Source organism: Petaurus breviceps, unplaced genomic scaffold (assembly GCF_028583685.1).
Source record: "Petaurus breviceps papuanus isolate PSGF00001 unplaced genomic scaffold, PetGlider_PUasm1.0 551, whole genome shotgun sequence".
Lineage (NCBI taxonomy): Eukaryota > Metazoa > Chordata > Mammalia > Diprotodontia > Petauridae > Petaurus > Petaurus breviceps.
The window spans coordinates 10,656,027-10,680,513 of NW_027186372.1; the positions used below are offsets into that span (position 1 = coordinate 10,656,027).

General features: G+C 36.2%; 1 protein-coding gene across 1 annotated transcript in view; it reads left to right on the top strand.

The window, feature by feature from the left end:
- LCP2 (lymphocyte cytosolic protein 2) overlaps positions 1 to 24,487 on the top strand; it is a 78,916-nt gene that overhangs the window by 32,231 nt on the left and 22,198 nt on the right. The window contains exons 4-10 of the mRNA XM_069102388.1: positions 2,239 to 2,304; positions 5,592 to 5,623; positions 8,388 to 8,425; positions 22,144 to 22,321; positions 23,212 to 23,297; positions 24,169 to 24,235; positions 24,327 to 24,407. Coding sequence (XP_068958489.1) covers positions 2,239 to 2,304; positions 5,592 to 5,623; positions 8,388 to 8,425; positions 22,144 to 22,321; positions 23,212 to 23,297; positions 24,169 to 24,235; positions 24,327 to 24,407 — 548 coding nt within the window. The remainder of the gene's footprint in view (positions 1 to 2,238; positions 2,305 to 5,591; positions 5,624 to 8,387; positions 8,426 to 22,143; positions 22,322 to 23,211; positions 23,298 to 24,168; positions 24,236 to 24,326; positions 24,408 to 24,487) is intronic.

Consider the following 24,487-nt stretch of genomic DNA (forward strand, 5'->3'; position numbering starts at 1 on the left):
TCAAATCCGGGCTCAGATACTTAGCACCACACCCAGAAATAACTGGCTGTGTAACCTTGAGCAAGTTGATTAACCCCAATTGCTTTAAAAAAAAATATATATATATATATATATACATAAAGCACAGTTAGGAACCATGCTCAGCATACTAGCAATATTAACTTGAGTACAGATTGGATTTTTATAGCTATTTTGGCTCACTTAGAGTACACAGTTAAAACAGCAACAATTTGTGTGTGTCAGAAAAGAAATAGAAGAAAATGTGAAAACCTTAAAGTGACAGGATTCACGGAAGATCAGGTTTGATCCTGTGGGAAAACACATTTCTTTGTGGTTAATCTTATCAAAAATCCCTATGTTGGTAGGTAATCTCTAAAATGATGGAGGCTTCATTTAAAATAGAATAATTCTTATTCATCTTATTGTTGCCAATAAGAAGAGAGATCAACTACCATCCCCAGAGCTCTGTTTCCTTGGCCTTGGAAGTCACTTTATTTGAAGATAGGTTCACCAAAACTTATAGTACTGAGTTTCTTTCTATTTCTGCACCTTTGCTTGTATTTGTATCTGTAGTTCTTAGTCCAGTACTTGGCAAATAATAAGTACTTAATAAATGCTTTTTAATTCATGCATTCTTTCATTCATGTACAAATAACTGAAATCCCCCATCTCTATATGATGCCTACATATTAGGCTTGGGCATTATATAAATGGAAGTTGCTGGGTGGTAGGGTGGTTGTGGTGGTGATTGTTATAAAAAAGAGGGTTAGGATTTGGCTAGGCAAAAAGTAGAGTGATTATTCCAGTCCAAGATGCCAGAGATTTTGTTTGGGGATTTGTTTGTTTGGGGATTTTTTTGTTTGGGGTTTTTTTGGATGAGCAAAATATAGAAGTAGTGTATCTCGGACATGCTGGCTCCCTTTCCAAGAGTCAAACTGACACTTCTTCCCCCCAAAGCTCCAGGGTGGGTAACCCTGAGTGGTTGAGGTATCTCTACTATTATTGGCTTGAGTCCCAATCAGCTGTGTTCTCTCAATATTTGGGGTTAATGACTAATATACTCAGTTCCATTTAACCACTTAAAATAAATTAGCTTTTGCAAAAGGATATTTACTGAGAAGATACAGCAAAAACAAAATACAAATATTTTCCCTGATACCTTTATGGGCATACTCTCTTTTATAGCACCTTAGTTTCTGGGAAGAGTAGGCTTCTTTTAACTCAGTTCCTGCATAGCATAGATCCCACCCAATTCATAATCAAAGATGACTTTGATGCTGAATGAGTCCTCATCCCATGTACCACTAAGATGGAGTCCTAAAAGTTACTCTTTGATACTCAGGGCATTGATATGCCACTGGCTACAAACCTGGGCTCTGGAATGCCAAGGCACGGAAGGATAGCATTCCATTTCCTTCACCCCTTAGGGACATTGATGTTTTGTTCCCTGTTAATTCAAACCAGAAAACCAGGAAGCTGAAGTGTCCTCTGGATCTTTGAAACACCAGTCTCCACTCTCCTCGCCCCTCACCCCTCATGATCCCTCAAGAGAATTGAGGTTAAGAGGAAGCGGTTGAAGTTGACAGTCATTTTTGAATCCCTTTTCAGCCAAAGAGCCACCTTTTCACCATGTCGGCAGCTGACCAGAAACAATGACAAAATATCCATGTATGCTCCAGGGTACATCATAATGATTCTCCCAGAAGCAGAAACAAGGGTCCCTTGTATCTCCAGATGGGAAGATGCCATTAGAGGCACATGTACTAGATCTCCATTATAGTAGGAGTTATTATGGCAAATTTAGGGGGCAAAGGGAAGAAATAGGCTCAACAAGAATGGATCACTGCTGGCAGAGAGCAGAAAGCATATACGAGACAGTAGAGAAAGCATTCCCCAGGGGCCAGACCACTTGGGAGTCTCTCTTGGATTTGCTACTCTTTCCCCACATGATCTGGAGCAAATCATTTTACTTTCTTGGACCTCAGTTCTTACAAAATGAGGGGGCTGGATTTGATGACCTGTTAGTGTGTCTGTTAGTGCTCTCATTCTCTAAGGCTGGAGAGATAGCATAGGAATGGACTATGAGTGTTGTGAATGCCAGGTAAGGTCTGAACTCAATCGACTTGGCAACTTATGTTTTGTACTGTCTAAAACTAGTTACTCAGATTGAGTGATGGGGTGGCCTATAAACCTTGGCTTTACAATTTTTATGTTTTTGTGTATTTTTTTATTTTACAGAATTTTAAGCAAGTTAAGTCAAGAAATCAATAAGAATGAAGAAAGAAGAAGTTTGTTTGCAAGGAAGTGAGTTGTATAACAATTATTTTTTTGTTTCTTAAATTGATAACTTTTCTTTAACAAAATAAATGAACAGAAACATACACATATGCATCATAAAGAAACACCCCTTCAACCAGTTCAGCAAAACAACATAAAGCAGCAATTGTAACTGATTACATGTACAACCCTGTTATTGTTCAGTTTTTTGCATTGTATCCAACCCTCCTTGACCCCATCTGGAGTTTTTTTGGCAAAAAATATTGAATTAGTTTGCTATTTCCTCCTCCAGCTCATTTTACAAATGAGGAAACTAAGGCAAGCAGGGATAGGTGTCTGAGGTTGGATTTGAACTCAGAAAGTTGAATATTCTTGACTCCAGGCCTGGCACTCTATCTGCTGCACCACCCAACTACCTCCTATACAACTGTATACTTTTGAATTCACCATTTGTTAAAGGAAAAGATGGCTGACAGTTTTGACTATAACAAGGTGTTATCAACATTGTCCATTGTTATTTCATTTGTGCTTGGTTGTTACCTAATGTCTCCGTTTACATGATTGTAGTTCATCTCTAAGTTGCTTATTTGGACCTGCTTTTTCCCTTCTGTGTTACTTCCTATGTCTATCTATGTTTCCTCTAATTCTTTATACTTGCTTTTTCTTGTAGAATAAAATATTTTATTATATTCATATGCCATGGTTTATTTAGTCACTTTCCAATTGTTGGACACATATTAACTATTCACTATTCATAGTGTTGCTAGGGATATTTTTTACCCAGAGAATTCTATTTTTCTTGTCAATAAACTTGCTCAGGCATAAACCCAGTAGTACAATCAATGAGTCACAGGGCATGAAGATTTTCATAAGTTTTATTATACAATTTTAAATTGTTTTCAAAAACCGACTAATCCCCAACATTAACATCAGTTAATTACTGTTTCTGTTTTCGACCAACCTTGCCAACATTGCAAATATCCTTGTTTTACTATCTTTGACAACTTAATGGCTATGAAGTGATACCTGGGACTTTTCCTTTGCATTTTTTTTCATTATTCCCATTTTGAACACCTTTTTTCTTACTGACTGATGATACTATGATAATAATTTCTGTTGGTATTTTTTAGTTTTTAGCTGACTAATGATGATTTCTGTTCTCTGTTTTATAGCCGACCAATAAAACTAAGATGATAGTTTTTATTTTTTGTTTCAGAAATTTTCTGTTAACATCCTTAGCCTTGACTACTTAGCCAGTGAAGAAAGGCTCTTAATCTTATAGATCTGTATCCATTCCTTATTGATTTTGGATATCAGAATTGCATCAGAGAGGTTTAACAAATATCCTCCCCCATCAAAATTTGTATATTTTTTTATTCTGTCTGTACTGATTTTGTTTGTACAAAAAGTTTTGTTTTCATATACTTGAAATTCTTTTGTCTTTTATCCTCCAAAATGTTATTAGTTAAGAATTATTCCCCTATTTTCAATTATGAAAGTTATCACATGACATCCTCTAATTTTATGGTCTGATTTTTAAAATCTTACATAGTTTATCCCTTTGGAATTTATTTTGCTGTATTATATGGGCTGATAATCAAAATACTATTTTAATCACACTCCCTATTCAGCTTTTCTTAAATAATTTTATTCCTTAGCAATTTGGGTTCTTATTTTATTGAATTCTAGACTGCTGTGAATATTTGTAGCTGAATCTTCCACAGCTAATCTAGCTACTATATTCCTATTTTTTCAATCCACTATTTGATTGTTTGGACAATTACTGCTTTATAAAATAATGTGAAAGGCAGAAATGCCATTCTCCCTTCTACTCTATTATTACCTGCCACCATTATTTCCTTTGACTTTGTTTAATATTTGTTCTTCCCTATGATTCACATCATTGTTTCCTTTAATTCTAAAAAGTACACTATTGGTATTTTATTAATATAGCATTCAATCTGTAGATTAATTTGGGGAGAATTATCATCTTTACTATACCTGGCTAAAAACATTGAATACCTCTCCAATTAATTGGATTTTTATTTTTTTAATCATACAGTTGTATATAAATGTCTTGTATGTGTCTTGGTAGGCCAACCACCACAAATTTCATTCATTTTTGTAATTTTAAATAATATTTCTTTTTTCTATATATTACTCAAGTTTTTTTTTAACAATGTAGTATGGAAGAATCTAGATATTTCAAGCAATTTAATTTCTATACTGCTGCTATGCTGAAGGCATTTGTTAATAAATTTTGTGTTTATTTGTATTGTACTTGATTCTCCTTGGTTTTCTAAGTAAAACATGGAAAGTATATAAGTGGAGATATGTGTGCTCCTCTTTGTTAATGATTCTCTTAATTTCTTAATTTCACTTATTCCTAGTATAGCTAGTATTTCTAATGTCATGCCAAAGAATAATTATGTTAATTGACATTTTTGCTTTATGCTTGATTTTATAGGAAAGTTTCCAGTATTTCTCCATAACAAATAATGCTAACTCTTGGTTTTAGATAGATACTTTATTATCATAGAGAGGAAATACTATTTCACCCTTGCATTCCTCATCTAAGCATAAATTGTTAATGAACATTTTGGATAGATTACTATAGTCTTTTTCTTTTTTGCAACTGTGTCTCTGTGTCTTTTTATTTTTTCACATTAATTGATATTGGTTTCTGGATCTCTTTTTCTCACTGATCTTTCCTTCATTTGGGTTAATTCTATATTTTATAAAATATTTTTACTAAAATTATTTTTAGTTTAACTATTTAGAGATCCAAATAAACTGAGGAAGATAGTGCCTTTCTTACCTTGATATTCATGGGTTTTCTATGACTGCCTCAATCTGTGGCTCACCTTACCATCAGACTGGCATTTTTAAAAATGATTGCTAGCATCCACGTCCAAAAAAAGAAATATGGAGTCTGAAATTGAAGCAGAATGTTTTCTTTTTTTTCTTTTGTTTTATATTTTTTCATCATGGTTACTCCCATTCATTCTAATTCTTCTATACAATATGACTAATGTGAAAATATGTTTAATATGAATATAGAGAGAGAAGGCTTATATTGGATTGCATGGCATCTTGTGGGGGAAAGGGTAGGAAAGGGGAGAAAATTTAAAACTTATAGAAGTGAATGTTGAAAACTATAAATAAATAAATTAACCAAAAAACACCAAAAATGGTGGCTAGAAGACATATCCTAAACTTTTAGTAGACCTTTTATTCTTGCTTAGTTGGGTTTAAGACAGTGATTTTCTACTCATAAAATAGGAATGTTAATACCAATGTCTTTGTCATTTCAGGCCCCATCCACAAAAATTTCCTGAAGAGAGAGGTAATAGTTTATGATTTGGGGTAACAATTTGATTTAACTGGCAATTATTATTTGAGTTATTATGGTTCCAAGTTGTTTATATGGGTATCATTTAAATAGCCTTAGTGGTCTAGTTTTCAAATTACTTCCCTAGGATTTGTGCAGAGTTTGGTGAGAAAAGTGAGTTTGCCATGCAAGATTTGGCCTCTCACCCTTCTAGATCCTTCCTTCCATGTTTTCTTTCCTGAAGTGACACCTCCCCACAAGAGACAAAGTGGAAAATGATATAGATACTGAAAGGCCAGCATCCAGTGTCATCTTTTTGTTCTTCCATTTCCTCTCAGAGAATTCCTCTGAATTAATCTCCTATTAGCTTAAGTTATGGGGACTCAGAGTGAAATTTTAATCTACCTTTTAATTGGGCTTCATTTATCCCCTAGAAATTAGGAGTGGGTTTATGTCAAGCTGGGAAGCCATTCTCCCCGTTCCTAAGGGAATCAGGAAAATCACTTAATTTTTTTTTGGACTTCAATTTCCACATCTTAAAATTCATGGAGTTCTTTTTCATTCTAAAATGATAATGATGAAGAAGAAAATATCATGCCTAGAATTTCAGGGAGAAAAGCCTTGAAAAAGTCCCACACAATGCTAAATCAGGCTTTTGTTCCATCTAGTTTCAGATCTCAAATACCTCCTATTACCCTGAACTTAAACATTATTGTGCAATATTGTGGAAAGAACATTGGCTGATGAGTTAGTAGACCTAGATTTTAGCTCCTATTCTACAACTATAGGTGATTAGCTGTGTGAGCTTGTATAAATCTCTGGTCCTGATTCTTTGTTCGGATAAGAAAAATCATCCCTATTATCTCTAGGTGAAATTTCTATTATTCTTCACAAGGGCCTGTCTACTTCCTCCCCCATCCTTAGCAGTAACTATTTGTGTTGGACAAATAGACCTCAACCTCGGCACTTCTAGGTTTAACCAGTCTCCAATGCATTACCTTTCTCTGTGTTTCTCTTTTGTCTCTAGTGATCTCTCTTAGCCACCACTCTCAGTTACTATCCATCAACAAGAGATTTAGTAACCATTTGAGTAAGCATAGTGGGAAATATAGAGATATAAAAGATGTGGTCCTTGCCTAAGAGCAATCTCCACTCAAGCAAAGGACAGCCATATGTACCTACAAGACAGCAACTGATAAAATGCTAGGATGTGTATAGATATAACATTCTACAGACAGTGAGGAAAGGAGGTCATGAAATTGGGAGGGAAGGCTTCATACAAGAGGATTTAAAGACAGGTTTCAAGAGTTAGAAGGTTCATATATACTGAGAGAAAGGATTATTTCATTCTCTTGTTAATAATCAATTATTGAATTAGGATTAAAGGGTTTTCCATGTCCTTATCCAGAAACCAACCTTGGTAGGAAATCTTGGGGAAAAGTTACCTAGCCAGGTTGAGAGAATTGGTGAATTCCTGTTTGTTGTGTTTGGTCAGACAAGTCTGAGGCAGAAGCAGAATCCCTCTTTGACATGTATAGTGATAAGTCTCTTTGACCGATCCAAGTCATACACCCCTCAAAACCCTCTTTAGAATGAGCCCACATCTCATTATAATAATAATCATTTTCTCATTAATTGTTAATCAATGAGAGTTGATTGACACCCCCAGGAACACCCACTCTTCCAAGGGCATATAAACTATGAGCCCAACTCCATGACTGGTCTTTGGCATTCAATAGTGTCACTGACCATTTTATTAATAAAATGCTAGAATTATTAATAAAGTTATTCATTAACCAGAAACTATGTCTCTCAATCTTTTTAAACATCACAATACTAAGGATACAAAGGCACAGGAAAATATTTTAAGAAAAATATTATTTTCAGAGGTTTCAGTTTTGCTCCTCAAATAGTAAACAGAGAGAAAGTTCTTTCCCAAAATGTTTTCCTGTTTTTTTTCTTTCAGTCCCTTCACATTTTTACCTATACTGAAACTGATAGTTTTATGAACAAATCAAGTTACATACAATGTATTTTATGTTTCAAACCTTAAAAAGTGACTTGCACTTTTTTGAAAATGGTCCCTAAAATTATTACATTTAGTCAATCAGTCATCAAGTATTTGTTAAGTACCTACTATGTGTCAGCCAGAGATAAGCATTGGGGATTCAAAGAATGATAAAATATAGTCCAGGCTCTCAAGAAACTCACAGTGTAGAGAAAATATGCAAAGAACTGTGTACAAACAAGACCTAAACAAGATAAAGTGGAGATAATCAATAGATTATCTATTTCAATTTCTTCCTAAATTCTCATAACTACATTGGAAAGGACCTCAATGATCATCTAGCCCAACCCTTTCATTTGACAAAAAAATAAACTGAAGCTCAGGTAAGTGATTTACCCAAGGTCCTACATATAAGACTCCAGAATTAGGATTCACAGTTGGATCCTTTGGTTCCAAATCCAGTGTTATTTCCACTGTACCACAAAAGCCCTTATCACCCTTCCACCCCCAAAGTCTTGGGGATTCCAAATTTCCAGAAATTTTCTGTCTCTAGGACATTACCATTCCCCTATATTGAGCCTTGAAGCAAGGATATGACCTGACTATCCCAATGTGATACCCTAGAGATACTTATGAACAATTTCCAAGTGTGTCTAAGGAGCATGAGGCAAAATTGGAGGTGTTGGGAATGGGATGAGGGCAAGATGGGAGAAGTGACTTTTCTTGCTATGTTTATTTGATGCCAATGATTTACATTCATTGCTTCTCCAGAGTTCCACGATTTCGATGATGGTGGTTGGTCATCTTTTGTGAGTATTAAATACCCAGTACCTTACACAAAATAGGCACTTTGAAATGTTGCTTTCTTGCTTGTTCTATATTAGTTATTGCCTTTAGTCTCTAAATTTTTTTTAAATGATGTACTTTCTTGTTGGGAAAGAAACAGCTCCAGAAAGGGACAATGACACTAACTCAGATGAACCTCCCAACACCCAACACGAACCTAAAAACGATATTGTTGTTCAGTTGTTTTTCAGCCACGTCTGACTCTTCATGACTCCATTTGTGGTTTTCTTGGCAAAGATACTGAAGTGGCTTGCCATTTCCTTTTCCAGTTTATTTTACAGATAAGGAAACTGAAGCAAATTAGGTTAAGTGTTTTGTCCAGGATCACACTGTTAATAAGTGTCCAAGGCCAGATTTGAGCTCAGGAAGATGAGTCTTCCTGACTCCAGGCCTGGAGCTCAATCCAATGTTCCACGTAGATGCCCAGAAAATGATAACTAAAAAAAATGGTAATAGCTCACACTTATTAATGTTTCAAAAGTACTTTATGTCTTGATCAATCAAGAAGAATTTATACATCTCACCCAAGGTCTGAGGATACAAAGCCAAAAGCAAAGAAGTCTGTCCTCGAGGAGCTTACATTCTAATATGAGAAATATCATGTACATAGGTCTACATAAGACACATACAATTCAAGTACAAAATTCCCTTGCCCAGGGAAGGCACTAACAACTGGAGAGTCTGGGAGAAGCATCCTGTAGAAGGTGCTGCTTGAGTTGAATCTTGAGGAAAATCAAGAAATGAAGGTGTGGACAGAGGACATTCCTAAGACAGAAGATAGACAATGCAAAGGGCTAAAGATAGGAGATGGAGTGTTGTGTGTGAAATAGCAAGGAGCCCCAATGCCTAGGATGTAGTGAGTGTGGATGGGAGTAATGTGTGAAAAACTAGAAACAAGGCAAGGGGACAGATGGCCAAGAGTGTTATATGTCAGAGGAGAGGAGTTTATGATGGACTTCATTGGTAATAGGGAGCCATCAGAGCTTACTGAGTAGAGGGGCTGACAGGGTTAGACTTGTATTTTAGGAAAATGACTTCATTAAGTCTTGTGGAGGATGAACTAGAGGCGATGAAGAGTACAGATAAGAGGTGATTAGAGCCTGAACTAGGCTGACTGGAGGAGAGGACATATTGAAGACATGTTATAAAGATGGAAATGACAAGATTTGGCCTGGCAACTGATGAGATACATAGAGGGAGGGAGAGCGAGGAAGGAAGGAAGGACATATTCTATCTTCTTTTCTCATCACAATGACCCTGTGAAGTATGTACCAGAAGTACTTTTTTTTTTTAAATTAGACTTATGATTTCACTGGTATAGGGAGTTTCCTGTATCAGTGTGTGTGTGTGTGTGTGTGTGTCTGTGTGTCTGTGTGTGTGTGAAAGGTAAATTCACTGAAAATCTCCTAGATATTTCTCCAAGAGTAGACAGGATAACAGAGATGACATGCAGCTAATTCTGTTCCCACATGACTGATCTCCTCTGCTAGGTCTCTATATTTTGAAAGCTTTTTGATCCATATAGTTTGGAGAATGTGAACATTCAGTATGGAAAAAGTATGAAAATGTTCTCAAATTTTAACAGATCATTGTGACATCTGGGAAACTTTAGGCCACGGTTCTCTCTGTGCTAGCTATGGGGACTTGTCATTTGTCAGCCTATAAAAAATAGTGAACTTCAAACTGTAATTAACTGCACCAGATCACATCCTGCTGGGTGTCCGTTAAGTACTAAATTTGTAAAACATGCAGTGATAGAGTACATAGTTTCTATAGTTTCCTTGATATAAGCCTTAGAATATCTAAGTTGGGGATCATGGAGAACACCATGCCAACAAGAGTCACAATCTAGCAAAAATATTTTTATTAAAGCAATAGAAAAGGCGAATTAGGGGAATCTTATTCTTCTACAACAGGAAAGGGCCCCGCTAACATCCCTGTGGGACAAGTCTACTAGATGGGGAGCTCCCAACATCATAGATTTTATCTGTGTAGAAGTAGTGGTGTGCTGACAAATGTTTAACAAATTAGATTAACAAATGATTTAAAAACCTATGTGCTTGACATATTTTTAAGTTTAATCTTTATTATTATAACATTTTATCCATCAATTTCTTAAATCTAAAATATCAATAAACAATAAGCCAAGCCCTGAGTTGTAGCATTTGCCCATTTCTAAGGTGTAAAAGCTCACAGTGGAAATAAAATAATTGGCTCTCAGATGCCAATTTCAGCTAGCTCCAGCACTCCTGGGTAGAAGCCCCTACTCAGGTCAGAGTAGTTCTTTTTATATGAAATTAATTTCTTTAGGTGTCAGTTTAACATCTGGGTCCTGTATAGTAGCTATTACCCAGTGTTTAAGAAGAGCAATTGGGTAGTGCAATGCATTGTGTACTGTGCCAGGAGTCAGTAAGATGCATCTTCCTAAGTTCAAAGCTGGTCTCAGACACTTACTAGCTGTGTGACCCTGGGCAAGGCACTTAATCCTGCTTGCCTAAATTTCCTCATCTCTAAAATGATCTGGAGAAGGAAATGGCAAACCACTCAGTATCTTTGCCAAGAAAACACCAAATAAGGTCATGAAGAGTCGGATGTGACTGAAAAGAAACTAAAAAACAAAAATGTATAAGCACTTGGGTATCATAAAACACATGTAAATACAAATAAGGAGAGTCTGGGTGCTGGGTTCAGGTAGAGATCACTGCATCTCTGAAACAGAGACTTTTTATTCAGTTTCTCTTTAAGTAAATAAATCTTTTAGCAGAATTCACTGTTGGAGAATAACCTGTTGCATAATGTACACTGATCACTATCAAGTATCCTTAAGGATAAAGCCTTTATAAGTTCTAGTGGCTATATCTTAGTCCTCAACACCCATCACAAACTTGCCCATTCAGACAAAAAAATCCATATGACTTAACAATTTGTTCTTTCTTGATGTGTTTTTGCTTGAGCTCATGTAGATGTTACCCATGAAGGGCATTTTGACTCCATTCCTGGATTTCAGCCATTCCATAGGCTCTGTTTGGAGTTAAATTACTTCCAGTTATATAAGACAAACCCAATGGTGCATACTTTTTATCAACCTTTTCTATGGCTCACTGGTGATACACGCTTATTTCAAAAGTGTTTCTGTAGGGTTTTTTGTTTATTTGTTTTACTTATTTATCAAGTGCTCTAAAAATATCTATCAACCTTTCTCCTTTTTGGTGAGAAAGTATTAATCTTTCTATTGCTCACTTAATGTGTTAAATGCCTTTTTAAAATGAATATTTTATTTATTTTTTGTTCAATTACTTTCCAAATCTATTTTGATCTATTTTTATATTTTGAAACCATATATTAATTCTGGTATTGTGTAGGTATTAATTGCTTTAAATGTGTTCTTCCATATCAGCTTTGGTCTTAGGATCCCAGTAAGTCATTCATTGCCATCTTTTGATATCTTTATGCCTGATGTATCTTGCCTTGAGGAGACTAAAATATCTGTGGGTATTGCCTTCATCTGTTAGTTCAATATTACCTTCAGATTTGAGCTTGATGCCTTCAGTTTCAGTCAATAAGCATTTATCAGTTACTATATTTGATTTAAGAATTTTGTAATTATCAAGACCAAATGGCATTTTGATATCCTTGGGGAAAGACTATTATATGAAAGAGATATTTAATGTGTTTTCTTTTTTTATGACTCACCATTTTCTTTATTTGTACAAAATAGTGAATAATCATACCCTGACTGGGAAAAAAAGGAGTTTTAGCTTTAAACAAGTCCTTCTGTTCTGAAACATCTATTTTGAAGGCTTGGGACCAGCAGCTTTAGCCCCAGCATCTTTGGGTTTGGACTCGGCAGGCTTAGCAGCCTTAGAATCAGACTTGGAGACCTTGGGGTCAGACTTGGTGGCCTTAGCATCAGATTTGGTGGCCTTGGGGCCAGATTTGGTAGCCTTGGGATCTAACTTACTGACCTTGGTGGCAGACTTGGCAGCCTTGGGGTCAGTGGGCTTGGTAGACTTGGGTTCAGTGGTTCTGGCAACCTTAGAGTCAAGCTTTGTGATCCTGGAGCCTGGATGTTTGATGCTGATCCTAGGACCTGGACTCTTGGTAGCCATCTTGTGGCCAGCACGCCAGGCACTGGCCTTGGGGATCTTGTGCCTGAGGAGCTTGGCTTTGGGGGCCTTGGTGCTCAGGGCCTTGATGGCCTCTGCTCAAGCTTTGATGGTTTTGGTGTTGTTGGCCTGCATCTTCTTCAGCCCTTTCTTATTGTGCTTCTTGGCAAAGCACATGTTTCTCAGAAACTTGGGGTCAACCCTTTTCAGAGACTCGTATCTCTGTGACCAGGTTTCTTGATGCCATTTCTGTGCCATTTTCGTGATCAGTTGTGAGTGGTATGGTTCTTAGACTTAGCCATCTTTACACCGCAGCCTGCGCTAACAGGCACTCCACTAACTGGAAGAGGCCAAAGGCAGAGAGAGCGATGTGTTTTCTCTTTAAAAAAATACTTATTTTAATGCATTTGTAATCTGTCTTTCCCGCTACCTCCCCCATTGGACCAAATAAAGTTAAATTTAGAAAAAAAACACAAAATAAAAGCGAAAGCCTCAATATAAGCAAGTATAGTCTGGCCTAAAAAAAACAAAAATACATCCCTCATTGGTCAGCCTGAAAATGTATAGCCCAGTGTTTTGTTAGTTTGTCTGTTTTACCAGTTCATCACCAATTTGGCATATCAGAAGCAAATTTCAACTCCAATTATTCAGATTCGTGTTGTGCTATTTCACTGACCTGAATTATAAAATCTTTCAAAGTTATTTTTCTTGTCAATGTTGTTGGTGTTACATAACTTGTTCTCCTAGTTCTGCTTCTTTTGTATGGTGCCAATTATAGAGATCTTCCCAGTTTCCTCTGAAACTGTCAAATTTATCACTGCTTATAACATACTCATTTTCTACTACATTCATATGCTGTAATTTGTTTAGCCATTCCCAAGATCAGGACAGCCATTAGTTTCAGATTTTTGAAACAGAGAGTTGCTATAATTATTTTTTAAAAACTATTCTTTTCCCCTTTGTTCTTTTTGGGGTTATTTTCCAAGCAGTAGTATAATTGGATTAAAAGCTATAAAGCACAATTTAATAACTTTGGGGCATATCTCCAAATTGCTTTCAAGAATAGCTAGATCAATTTCCCAGCTCCACCAACAATACAATAGTATGCTTGTTTTCCCACAGGCCCTCCAACATTTGTCATTTTCTTCTTTTACCATCTTTGCCTGTCTGAAGGGTGTGAGGAGAAACGTCAGAGCTGCTTTAATGTTCATTTCTCTATGTATTAATGATATAAAATGTTTTTCGTAGGATTGTTGGTAGTTTGGATTTCTTCCTTTGAAAATTACTTGTCTATATCTTTTGACCATTTTTTCTGTTGATAAATGCCTTAGTTTTATAAAGTTGTATCAGTTCTTTACATATATTAGATACGAGACATAGTAGAGAAACTTTCTATAAAGATTTTTCCTCGTTTTTCCCCTCTGATTTTAACTACATTAGATTTGCTTGTGCAAAAATGTTACTTTATAGAATCAAAATTATTCATTTTATTTTGTGATACTTTTTATCCCTTGTTTAATTATGAACTCTTCAAATCCATAGATTTGAAAGGTAATTTTTGCCTTGTTCCTCTGATTTGATTATGATGTGACTTTTAATATTAGATCACATATACATTTAGAGATCATCTTGTTATATAATGTGAGAAGTTTGTATAAACCTAATTTCTTGCAGACTATTGTCCAGTTTTCCCAGAAATTTTGTCAAATAGTGAGTCGTTATCCTAGTCACTGATTTCTTTAGGTTTATTAAACACTGTGCTACTGTATTTGCCTCTGCATGTTGTGTGTCTAATCTGTCCCACCTTTCTAGTTTTTAACCAGTACCAAGGTATTGAAATGATTAATATTGTGTAGTACAGTTTGAGATCTGATACTGCTAGATGCTTTGCCTTGTACTTTTTTCATTCCTTATTATCCTTGAGATTCTTGACCTTTTGTTCCTCCATATTAATCTTATTATTTTTTTCTAGCCCTATAAAGTAATCCTTTTATAGTTTGATACAGCACTGAATAAGCAAATTAATTCAGGTAGCATTGTTATTTTTTGAATATTGTCTTGACCTACCCATTAGCAATCAATGATTCTACAAATATTTTGGTGTACCTTTATTCCAACAAAAAAATGCTTTACAGTTATGTTCATGTATTTGTTGGGTGCATCTTGGTAGACGTATTCTTGAATATATACATATAATTTTGCCATAATTTCTCTTTCTAGTTCTTTATGCTTTTGTGTTGGTGACATTTTGGTTGACTCTGGAATTTTTTAAGTAAATCATATCATCTGCAAAATGCAAAAAAAAAAATGCTTCTTCTTTGCCTACGTTTATTTCCTCTCATTCTCTTTCCTGTCTCATTGTTACAGTGAGCATTTTTAACACTATGTTAAACAGTAGTGGATATCATGGGATCCTTTGCTTTATCCCTGGCCTTATTGGAAAGGTGTCTTTTTTATTATATATAATATTTGCTTTTCAATTTAGAAAGATATTGCTATATTGAGGGAAGTTCTATTTGTTCTTGTATTTTCTAGAGTTTTTAATAAAATAGCAGATGAATTCTGTTAAAAAAAACTTTTCAACATCTATTCATAAAATTATATGATTTTCATTTATATTATTTATATGATTCATTATATCTGCAGCCTTCCTTGTGTTGATCTAACTTTGCATTCTTTTTTTTTTCTTGCTTTTTGGAGGGCAATTGGGGTTAAAGTGACTTGCCCAAGGTCACACGGCTAGTTTTTGTGTTAAGTATCTGAGGCCGGATTTGAACTCAGGTCTTCCTGACTCCAGGGCCAATGCTATATTCAGTGCACCACCTAGCCGCCCCTTAACTTTGCATATTTGATGTAAAACTAGTTTAATCATACTATATAATTTGTCTTACATGTCATGGTAGACTGCTTCTATTATTTTACTTAAAAGCTTTGCATTGATTTTCATTAGAGATATTGGTCAGTAACTTTTTACAGCATTTTCTTTTGTAGCAAGACAATATTTTATCAAAAAATCTAAAAGGTATTTTCTTTGTATTACAGACAGTTTGTGTGACATTGGAGTTAATTGTTCTTTGAATGTTTTGTAGAATCCCTTGTAAGTCCATCTTGTCCTGGATTTTGTCTTTGGGACTTGATTTATGGCTGGTTCAATTTCTTTTTTCTGATAATGGAATAATTTAAAGAGCATATTTCTTCCTTAGTGAATTGGGATATGTTATATTTTTGTCAGGATTTGCCAATTTCCCCCAAGTTATCAATGCTCTCAGTATGTAACTGAGCAACACCATTGCTGATAATTTCCTTCGTTTCCTCTTCAATTACTGGGAATTCTTTTTTTTTTCATTTTCGATATGAATAATTTGGTTTTTCTCTCTTTAAAAATCATACTGATGGTGTTTTTTTGTTTGTTTGTTTGTTTTTGCCTTTTGGAAGGCAATTGGGGTTAAGTGGCTTGCCCAAAGTCACATGGCTAGTAATCGTGCCAAGGGTCTGAGGCCGGATTTGAACTCAGGTCCTCCTGACTCCAGGGCTGATGCTCTATTCATTGTGCCACATACTGGTTATTTATGTATTTTATTAATTAAAAAAAACAGTCATTACTTTTATCAACTTAATTCTTTTACTCTGAATTTCATTAATCTCTCTTTTTTTAATTTCTAAGATTTTACTTTGTTGTTCAGGATTTTTGATTTATTGTTCTTTTATTTTTTAGTTACAGGACCAATTCTTTGATTTATTCTCATTTTTTGTTAGTGAAAACACTTGGAGATAAAAAGTTTCTAGTAAGAACTACTTTAGCTACATTCCATACATTTTATTATGTTGCATTGCTGTCTTATTGCTGTAAATTTCTTTGACAAAAATTTTATCTTTATAATTTGTTCTTTTATCCATTAGTTCTTCAGAATTATATTATTTAGTCTTTAATTACTATTAAATTCTTTCTTTAAGGACACTTTATTGAATATAATTCTTATTGTATCATGGTAACTGAATGATGGGATTAATATTCTGACTTTTCTACATTTCATGGAGGTTTGTATGCCTCAATATATGGTCAGTTTTTGCAAATGTGCATGTACAGCTGAGAAATATGTAAATTCCTTTTCATTTCTATGTATTAATCAAATAGAAATCTCTCATCTCTAATTTTTTGTAAGTTCTATTTGGGTCCATAATTTCTTTCTTATTTATCTTTTTGTTAGATTTGTTTAGATCTGGAAAAGGTACATTAAGATTTGTCACTATTATAGTTTTACTATTCAATTTCTCCCTTCAATATTACTAGCTTTTCTTTTAATTTTAAAATGTAATGTTATTAGTGGCATGCATAAAAGAACTGATATTTATTATCTATGGTGCCCTTAAGCATAATGTAATCTCCCAGCTCAAGGCAGCTAAATGGCTCAGTGGATAGAATGCTAAGCCTATAGTTAGGAAGACCTGAGTTCAAATCTAACCTCAAATACTTACTATAGCTGTATGACTCTGGGCAAGTTCTGTTTGCCTTAGTCCACTAGAAAAGGAAATGGCAAACCACTCCAGTATCTTTTAAAGGAAGAAAGAAAACCCCAAGGATGTATGGTCCACAGGGTCATGAAGAGTTGTACATGACTAAACAAAAACAACAATTTCCCTGCTCATCTCTTTTTTATCATGTCTATATTTATAGTAACTGTATCTGAAATCATAATGACTAATTCTGCTTTTTAGAGTTTAGCCAAAGCACAATAATTTTTGTTCCAGTCACAGTTATTTCAACTTTGTATGAATATTTATATTTCAAGTATTGATCTTATAAACAACATATTGATAGATTCTATTCCTTCTGCCATTCTCTTCTGTTTTATCATTGAGTTGGTCCCATTCTCATTCACTGTTATAATTGTTGGACATGTTCTTCTCTCCATTCTGGTTTCTGTTTGCTCTCAATCCTCTCTTTACAAATATAAAGTGGTAAAAGTAAAGGAATTTACCTAACACATAATGACTAGCAAATGAAACAGCTCATTTCTCTATATTACAGTTCTTCTCTTTTCCTTACACTACCCCTGCTCCCACATTTTTGTTCTTTCTTCCTTTTCTTTTAATCCCCCCTTAACCCTTCAAATTCCTCTTTCTAGAATCAAATTTCTTTTTCTTGTGATTATTCTCTTACATATCTTATCCTGTCCTTTCTCCCTGACTCTTTTCCCTGTCTTTTCTATGTGTGTATCCATGAGTGTGAATGATTTGTTTAATCATCCTTTATCCAGATCAGATGAAAGTAAAATTCATGGAATACTGATTCCTCCCCTCCCTTTCTTCCATGTTTAGATAATCTTCATCTCATGCATCTCTCCTACATAATAATGCTTTCCCTCCCCCTTCTCTTCTTTTCTTCCACAATATAGTTACCTGTCCCTCCTGTTTTTGTTTTCTTCTTAAACCATCAAAACAGAACATAACCACCCACAGGCCTTCTGTAATTTTTACCTTTCTGTATAGCCCCTAAAGATATTAGGATTTATTGTGTTTTTCAGTGGTACCATATAGTTTCATGTCATTCAGGTACATCAAATGATTAATGTGATGCTGTGATTTACCCCTTTCTTTAATTTGAAAGCCATACTTAATTTTGATATAAATAAACGATGATGAATTTAAAGCTAAGCAGAACCATAACTGGCTTAACTTTTCTCCCTGAAAAGTACCATATTTTATATCAATTATTCTTTACATTATTTTTGACTTTTTAAATAGAAAATGGTTTTCAAGTGAATATCAAACATTCTGGTGTTCTCACTATTTGTGCATTTATTTTCATATACTTTATACAATTGCAGTGCATGAATAACCAATGATTGTAGAACTGAGTTAAAGAGATCATCACCATGACATCATCATGATCATGCTACAGCTAATATTAGCACTACTACTACTACTACTACCACCACCACCACTACTACTACTACTACTACCACCACTACTATGATGATGATGACTTCCATTTCTGACTTAAATAAATTGTCTTTTGATATTATCTAAAAGCCAGGCATCACAACAGGCTATCTCATTAAAGAATTAGTATTCCTAGTTACTGTTGGCAGATTTTTTTGTCACTAGCAACTGCAATTAACAACCAATGGTATCTTCTGTCCACTGGTGGCCTGTTAGAATTACTCCTCTATTAAAAGAAAATAAAATCTCCTGCTTTTGAGACTTGAGGTCTTTGAGAAAGAATATGATATTCAAATAAGTAACAATAATGACTTTTCTATTTATTACACCTTATATTTTTTATGGATTTTCTACTATTCACATCCCAGTCACATACATTGTCTCCTTTGACACTAACATACAAAAATTATTTGAAGTAGGTTGGACAAACATTCTAATTTTCATTTAATGGAGATGTTCTGTGATTAAGTGAAAGGCACACAGGTGGAATAGCTAGTATGACTTTTCTTTGCTGGATTCATGGCTCTGATTTTTGTATTGCTTCAGGAAAGACGGTTTTATCAGTTCTTTCTGTAAAGATATATTCATGGAGATCATTATGAAAGGCCTCTAACCCAATAGGCATGAGCACAATTGAAGACAAAAATAATTTCACCTTCTTGGCCCAATAGGATATAGGGGAAAAAGTATTGGACCTGGGATCAGAAGAACTGTCAGGGTCCTCTGACACACCCTGCAAATGTGATTTCCTGCTTCTGATCCTGTTTCCTTATCTGTAGGCCTTTCATCTATACTTCTGATAAGAATCTCCTTATCTGTAATAGCGGAGTCTTCAGACTGTATGCATGTGAGTTAGTCATCGACACCTGACAAAATTCCAGTCTATATGATTAAAACACCTCCACTCACCTCTTCTTCTGATGCCTTATCTTGGCAAACAGGCTACCTTGGGCTCTCCAGTCAATTCCAGCAGACAATATGATCTGTCAGATTCTACCAAGCATGAAAGCTTTCAAGTAAGGGCCAAGTGATGGCCCATTGTCTATTATTTGAGGATCAGCCTAGTAAGTCAGGAAGATTCATAAATAGCCTGGCCACAAGGTAATGGAATTCCATCCATAGAAACTGTCAAAGGCCATCTACTAAACTGCAAAAGGGTTTCAGTCTGTGTTGGTAGAAAGAGTAGTCCACATCATTAGAAAGCCTTGAAGTATTTACACATTATTAAAGAGATGGCATAAAAGAAGAAATCATGAACACAAAGAGGTAACGTGATTTTTTCAAGTACAGGCTATTATGATTTCAGATAAAGCTGACAAGAGGTAGACATGATAGGGATCCTAACAGGCAGTTATAAAGAGAGAATGCATTGAGGGCAGAGGGGACAGTGTGATCAAAGTCAGGCAGATAGGAAAATATCAAGTGTGGGCAGTAGGTGGTAGACCAGTTTGTCTGGTACCTAGAATATGAGAAGAGTAATATGAAATTTTCCTGAAAATGTAGGTGGGAGCCAATTGTGAAAGATATTAAGTGCTTGGTTTAGGATGTTGTGCTTTATCCTGATAATAGGGAACCATTGTAGATTTTTGAGCATGAGCAGGGGATTGGCTTATTCAAGCCTATGTCTCAGGAATGTTAATTTGGCAGCTATATGAAGGATGAATTTAAGAAGGGAGACATTAGAAGCAGAAAGACCATTTGGGAGAATAATCCAGATGAGAGGTGAACTATTGTAGTAGTCATGTGAATGTAAAGGAGATAGAAGTGAGAAATGTTGTGGAGGTAAAAATTCACAAGACCTGGAAAGTAATTTCACATGGGGATGAAAAAAAGGAGGAATTAAGTAGGCTTCTAAGGTTGTGAACCTGTGTGACTGGAAAGATAATAATTTCCTCTATATAAATAAAGAATTCGGGAGGAAGGGTGAGTCCAAGGAAGAATACAGTGAATTACATTTTAAACATGCTGCATTTGAGGTCCTAGTGTGACATCCAATTGGAGATATCCAACAGGCAGTTGGCAATGGATAGTAGGAGTTTGGGAGAGAGATTCAGGCTGTATACACAAATTTGTAAGTAATGTATATAGAGATAATAATTGAACTCATGGGTCTAATCATATCACCAAGAAAGGAGAGGAGAGAGAGAGAGAGAGAGAGAGAAATGGGGGATACCCATGCTAAAGGAATAGCCAATGAATGATGATCAATCAAAAGATCAAAAGACACTGAGAAACTGGAGGAAAACCAAGAGAGAGCAATGTCTTGGGACCCAAAAGAGGGGAGAATCATGAACATTATAAAAAGCTTAGTAGAGGTCAAAAAGAGTATGGAACTGGGGCGGCTAGGTGGCGCAGTGAATAGAGCACGGGCTCTGGAGTCAGGAGGACCTGAGTTCAAATCCAGCCTCAGGCACTTAACACTTACTAGCCATGTGACCTTGGGCAAGTCACTTAACCCCAACTGCCCCTCTAAAAAAGAACAACAAAAAAAGAGTATGGGATGAAGAAAAAGGACATTAGTTGATGGCTGCCCAGGAGAGAGCAGTTTCATTGGAGTGGTAAGGTCAGAAGCTAGATTTTCAAGACATTGAGAAATGAAGAGGAAGTAAGTAAGCTCCAGGAGAGCAAAGATTGTCATTTTTTGTCTTTGCAATTCCCAGCAATTAGCCCAGTGCCCAGTCCGTAGCAGGCACTTAATAAATCCTTGTTGATTAATAACAGAAATGGAAGAATGAGAGGGAATATAATTGTCTTCAGCCATTTTAATTGTTATCATGTGCAAGAGGGAATAAGGCTTGTTTTACTTGATTCTAGAGACATTAACTAGCAGTTGTGGTTGGGAGGTGTTCTGAAGTATATTTCAGCTCCATGTAAAAAAAAAAAAACATCTTAAAAGCTGAAGTTGTCCAAAAGTGGAATGGGCTGCCTCAGGAGGTAATAGTGACATTAATAACAGCAGCAACTCTGCTATTAATAATAATAATAGCCAGAATTTATATAGCACTTTAAGGGTTACAAAGTGTTTTTCATATGTTATCTTATTTGCTCCTCCCAGCAACCCTGTGAGACCATTATTACCCCCATTTACAGATGAGGACACTGAGCCTAAGAGAAGTTAAGTGACTTGTCCAGGTTCACAAAACAAATAAGTCCCTGAGGTGGGATTCAAACTCACCCGAGATTCAGCACTCTATCAATTGTACCACCTCACTTCCCATTGTGTTCTTCCTCCAATTGAAAATGTTTGTATCCTTGGAAAATCGAACAAGATGTGTTCTAAACGCATTATCCATGTCACCATTCCAGCATAGTTCTCTGGGGTCTTGGGGAGGAATTAAGTCTTCAAAGAAGGGTTGTACAATTACATATCTGAGTTACTGTCAGGGTTAGATTGGCCAGCTTCTTTGGTCTCCCTTTCATCCTTACATTCTGTGACTCTGACACATGGAGATCATGCTCTCCAGACATGTTTCTGATATGGTTTTATGAAATTAAATTTCTATATATAGTATTTCAATGTGACATGAAGCTATGTGAGTTATTATAATAAAAATTGTATGAGGCTAAGATAGTAGGCACATAGGTGGGTTCTTAGTATAAGAATGTAAAATATTCATTGCCATCATTATCAGGAAGAGGATGATTATGAAAGCCCGAATGAAGATCCAGATGGAGATTATGAGTCCCCCAGTGACGAGGTGGAGCCTGACCCAGAAGACGATGATTATGAACCCCCTCCCTCCAATGATGAGGACACCATGCAGAACACAATCCTTCCCGCCAAGCTTCCTACAGGCTCCATGTACATAGGTAAGGGGCCTAGATTTTGCTTTTCCTCAACTTTGGTAGGTAGAATTAAGAAGTCTCAAGTAGGATCCTAAGTATTATAGAAGAGATGCCATGACAAAGTAGACTGAGGGTAGTGGGTAGAGACTCAGCTTTGGAAGAAGAAAGACTTGGTTTCATTTCTGAGACACACTAGCTGTGTAACGATGAGGAGTCACTTATTCTTTCAGTACTTCAGGTAACTCTCTAAAATGATAAATCACAGATTGATTGCCAGCCTGCAATGGAAGAGGGACTTTCTACACCAAGAGTTCCCTCTAGTTGCCTCATTAATCCCTCTGCCCCCCATAAAAGTAAATCTGGCAGTCTTGCCATTAATCTAATTTGTGGCTCATCCAGGTCTTTCATTTGTCTTTCCTTCTCTCGATCCCCTCCTTCTATCATTTCATGGCTCCTCAGCTTTGTAAGAGGTAGTGTGACCTGATGGATAGAACTCTGGCCTTGGAGGCAGGAAGATCTGAATTTCAATCCTGCCTCTTGCATACACTGGTTGTGTGACCCTGAGCAAATTCCCTAATCTCTCAGTGCCCCTACACAGTTGTCTGACTACAAATTGCAAAGATGTCAACCTACATTGATAGAGAAGCTTACTAGGAGCTCCCTGCCACCAGGAGCTCACAGGTCTAGTTCCTACCCCTTGCTAGACTCCAAATCCCTAAGGTCCCTAAGGTTCCTTTCAGTTATTCAAATATAAGGAGGGAAGTTGCATGTGGAAGACAAGGAGCCCCACTGGGCTTTCAGGGTGTCTCCGCTTCATTTTAAGGAGATGGTTACCAGGAGTTGTTATATTATCTACTGCCTTTTTTGCTTCATCTTGTCTCCTCTAAAAACTTTTTTGTCATTGTTTTCTTCAGACAGGCCCCCACTTGGGAAAACTCCTCAGCAGCCTCCAGTTCCCCCCCAGAGACCCTTACCCGCCATTGGTGGCCGGAGCAACACAGTAGGTTTCTGCTTTTAACTGACTTCATCTTCATTCTGTTCTGAAGATCTCCTTAGACTTGAGTAATGCACAAGTCCTCTGAACTACAGTTTCCCAATATTGAAAACAAATGGGAAAATTTACTTTAAAAGAAATATAAATGGGACTAGCTTAAAAAGTGACAATATGTGTGGCTGCCTGTGTGACCTGCTTTCAAAAACACCAGGGAAGTCCCTAGATTCTCCAAGCAGCTCTCTCTTTTTCTGGCTTTAGCAGGAGATAAAATCTTTCACTCTTCAATTAGATAAGGTATGAAATGTATATATGCATCTGGAGGAGAAAAAGTCACATTCCCTTTCTGGGTCTCATTTTTCTCATCTGTGAAGAGGAAGAGTTGAACTAGTTAACTTTAAATGCCTTTATTGCAAGCTATAAAGTTCTAGAATCGTACAATTCTAGTTAACACAGCTTTGAAATTCCTACTGAGGTATACAATTGACTTGTAGGAATCCCTGAAAATGATGGAAAGATTGCAGGAGATTGAAATGTAGCTGTTGGGGTGGCTAGGTGGCACAGGGAATAGAGCACCGGCCCTGGAGTCAGGAGGGCCTGAGTTCAAATCTGGCCTCAGACACTTTAACACTTACTAGCCATGTGACCTTGGGCAAGTCACTTAACCCCAATTGTCCCTCCAAAAAAAGCAAAAGATAAGAAAGGTAGATGTTGAGATGGGGGAAGGGGGAACAGAGGGGAGAAGTTAGGATGGTTTGGAGACAAACCCAGTGTCAACAGTGTTGCTGAGGCTTGACCTCAACATAAATATGAAACCTTTCCCTTCCTCTTCCCCACCCTCAAAATGCCACCTTGTAACAAGGGCATCTTTTCTAAACAGCCTCCTCACCTTCCTCAATCTAGTCACGAAGAGCCTAGTAGAGGCAGAAACCACAGAACACCCAACTGTAAGTACAAATCTCTATCTCTTTACAAACCATTATTCTCCTTTTCCAGTGATTGGAACTTTCCATTTATATGACTGTGATTTGCTTTCAGTCCCTGCACCATCCATAGACAGAAGTAAAAAGCCACCCTTGGATCGTACGTTACCCCAATTTGACAGAGATTTGGGAATAGGTAAGTTTCCATCGCATATCGTGGGTCACGTCACATCACATCACATCACATCACATCACATCACATCACATCACATCACA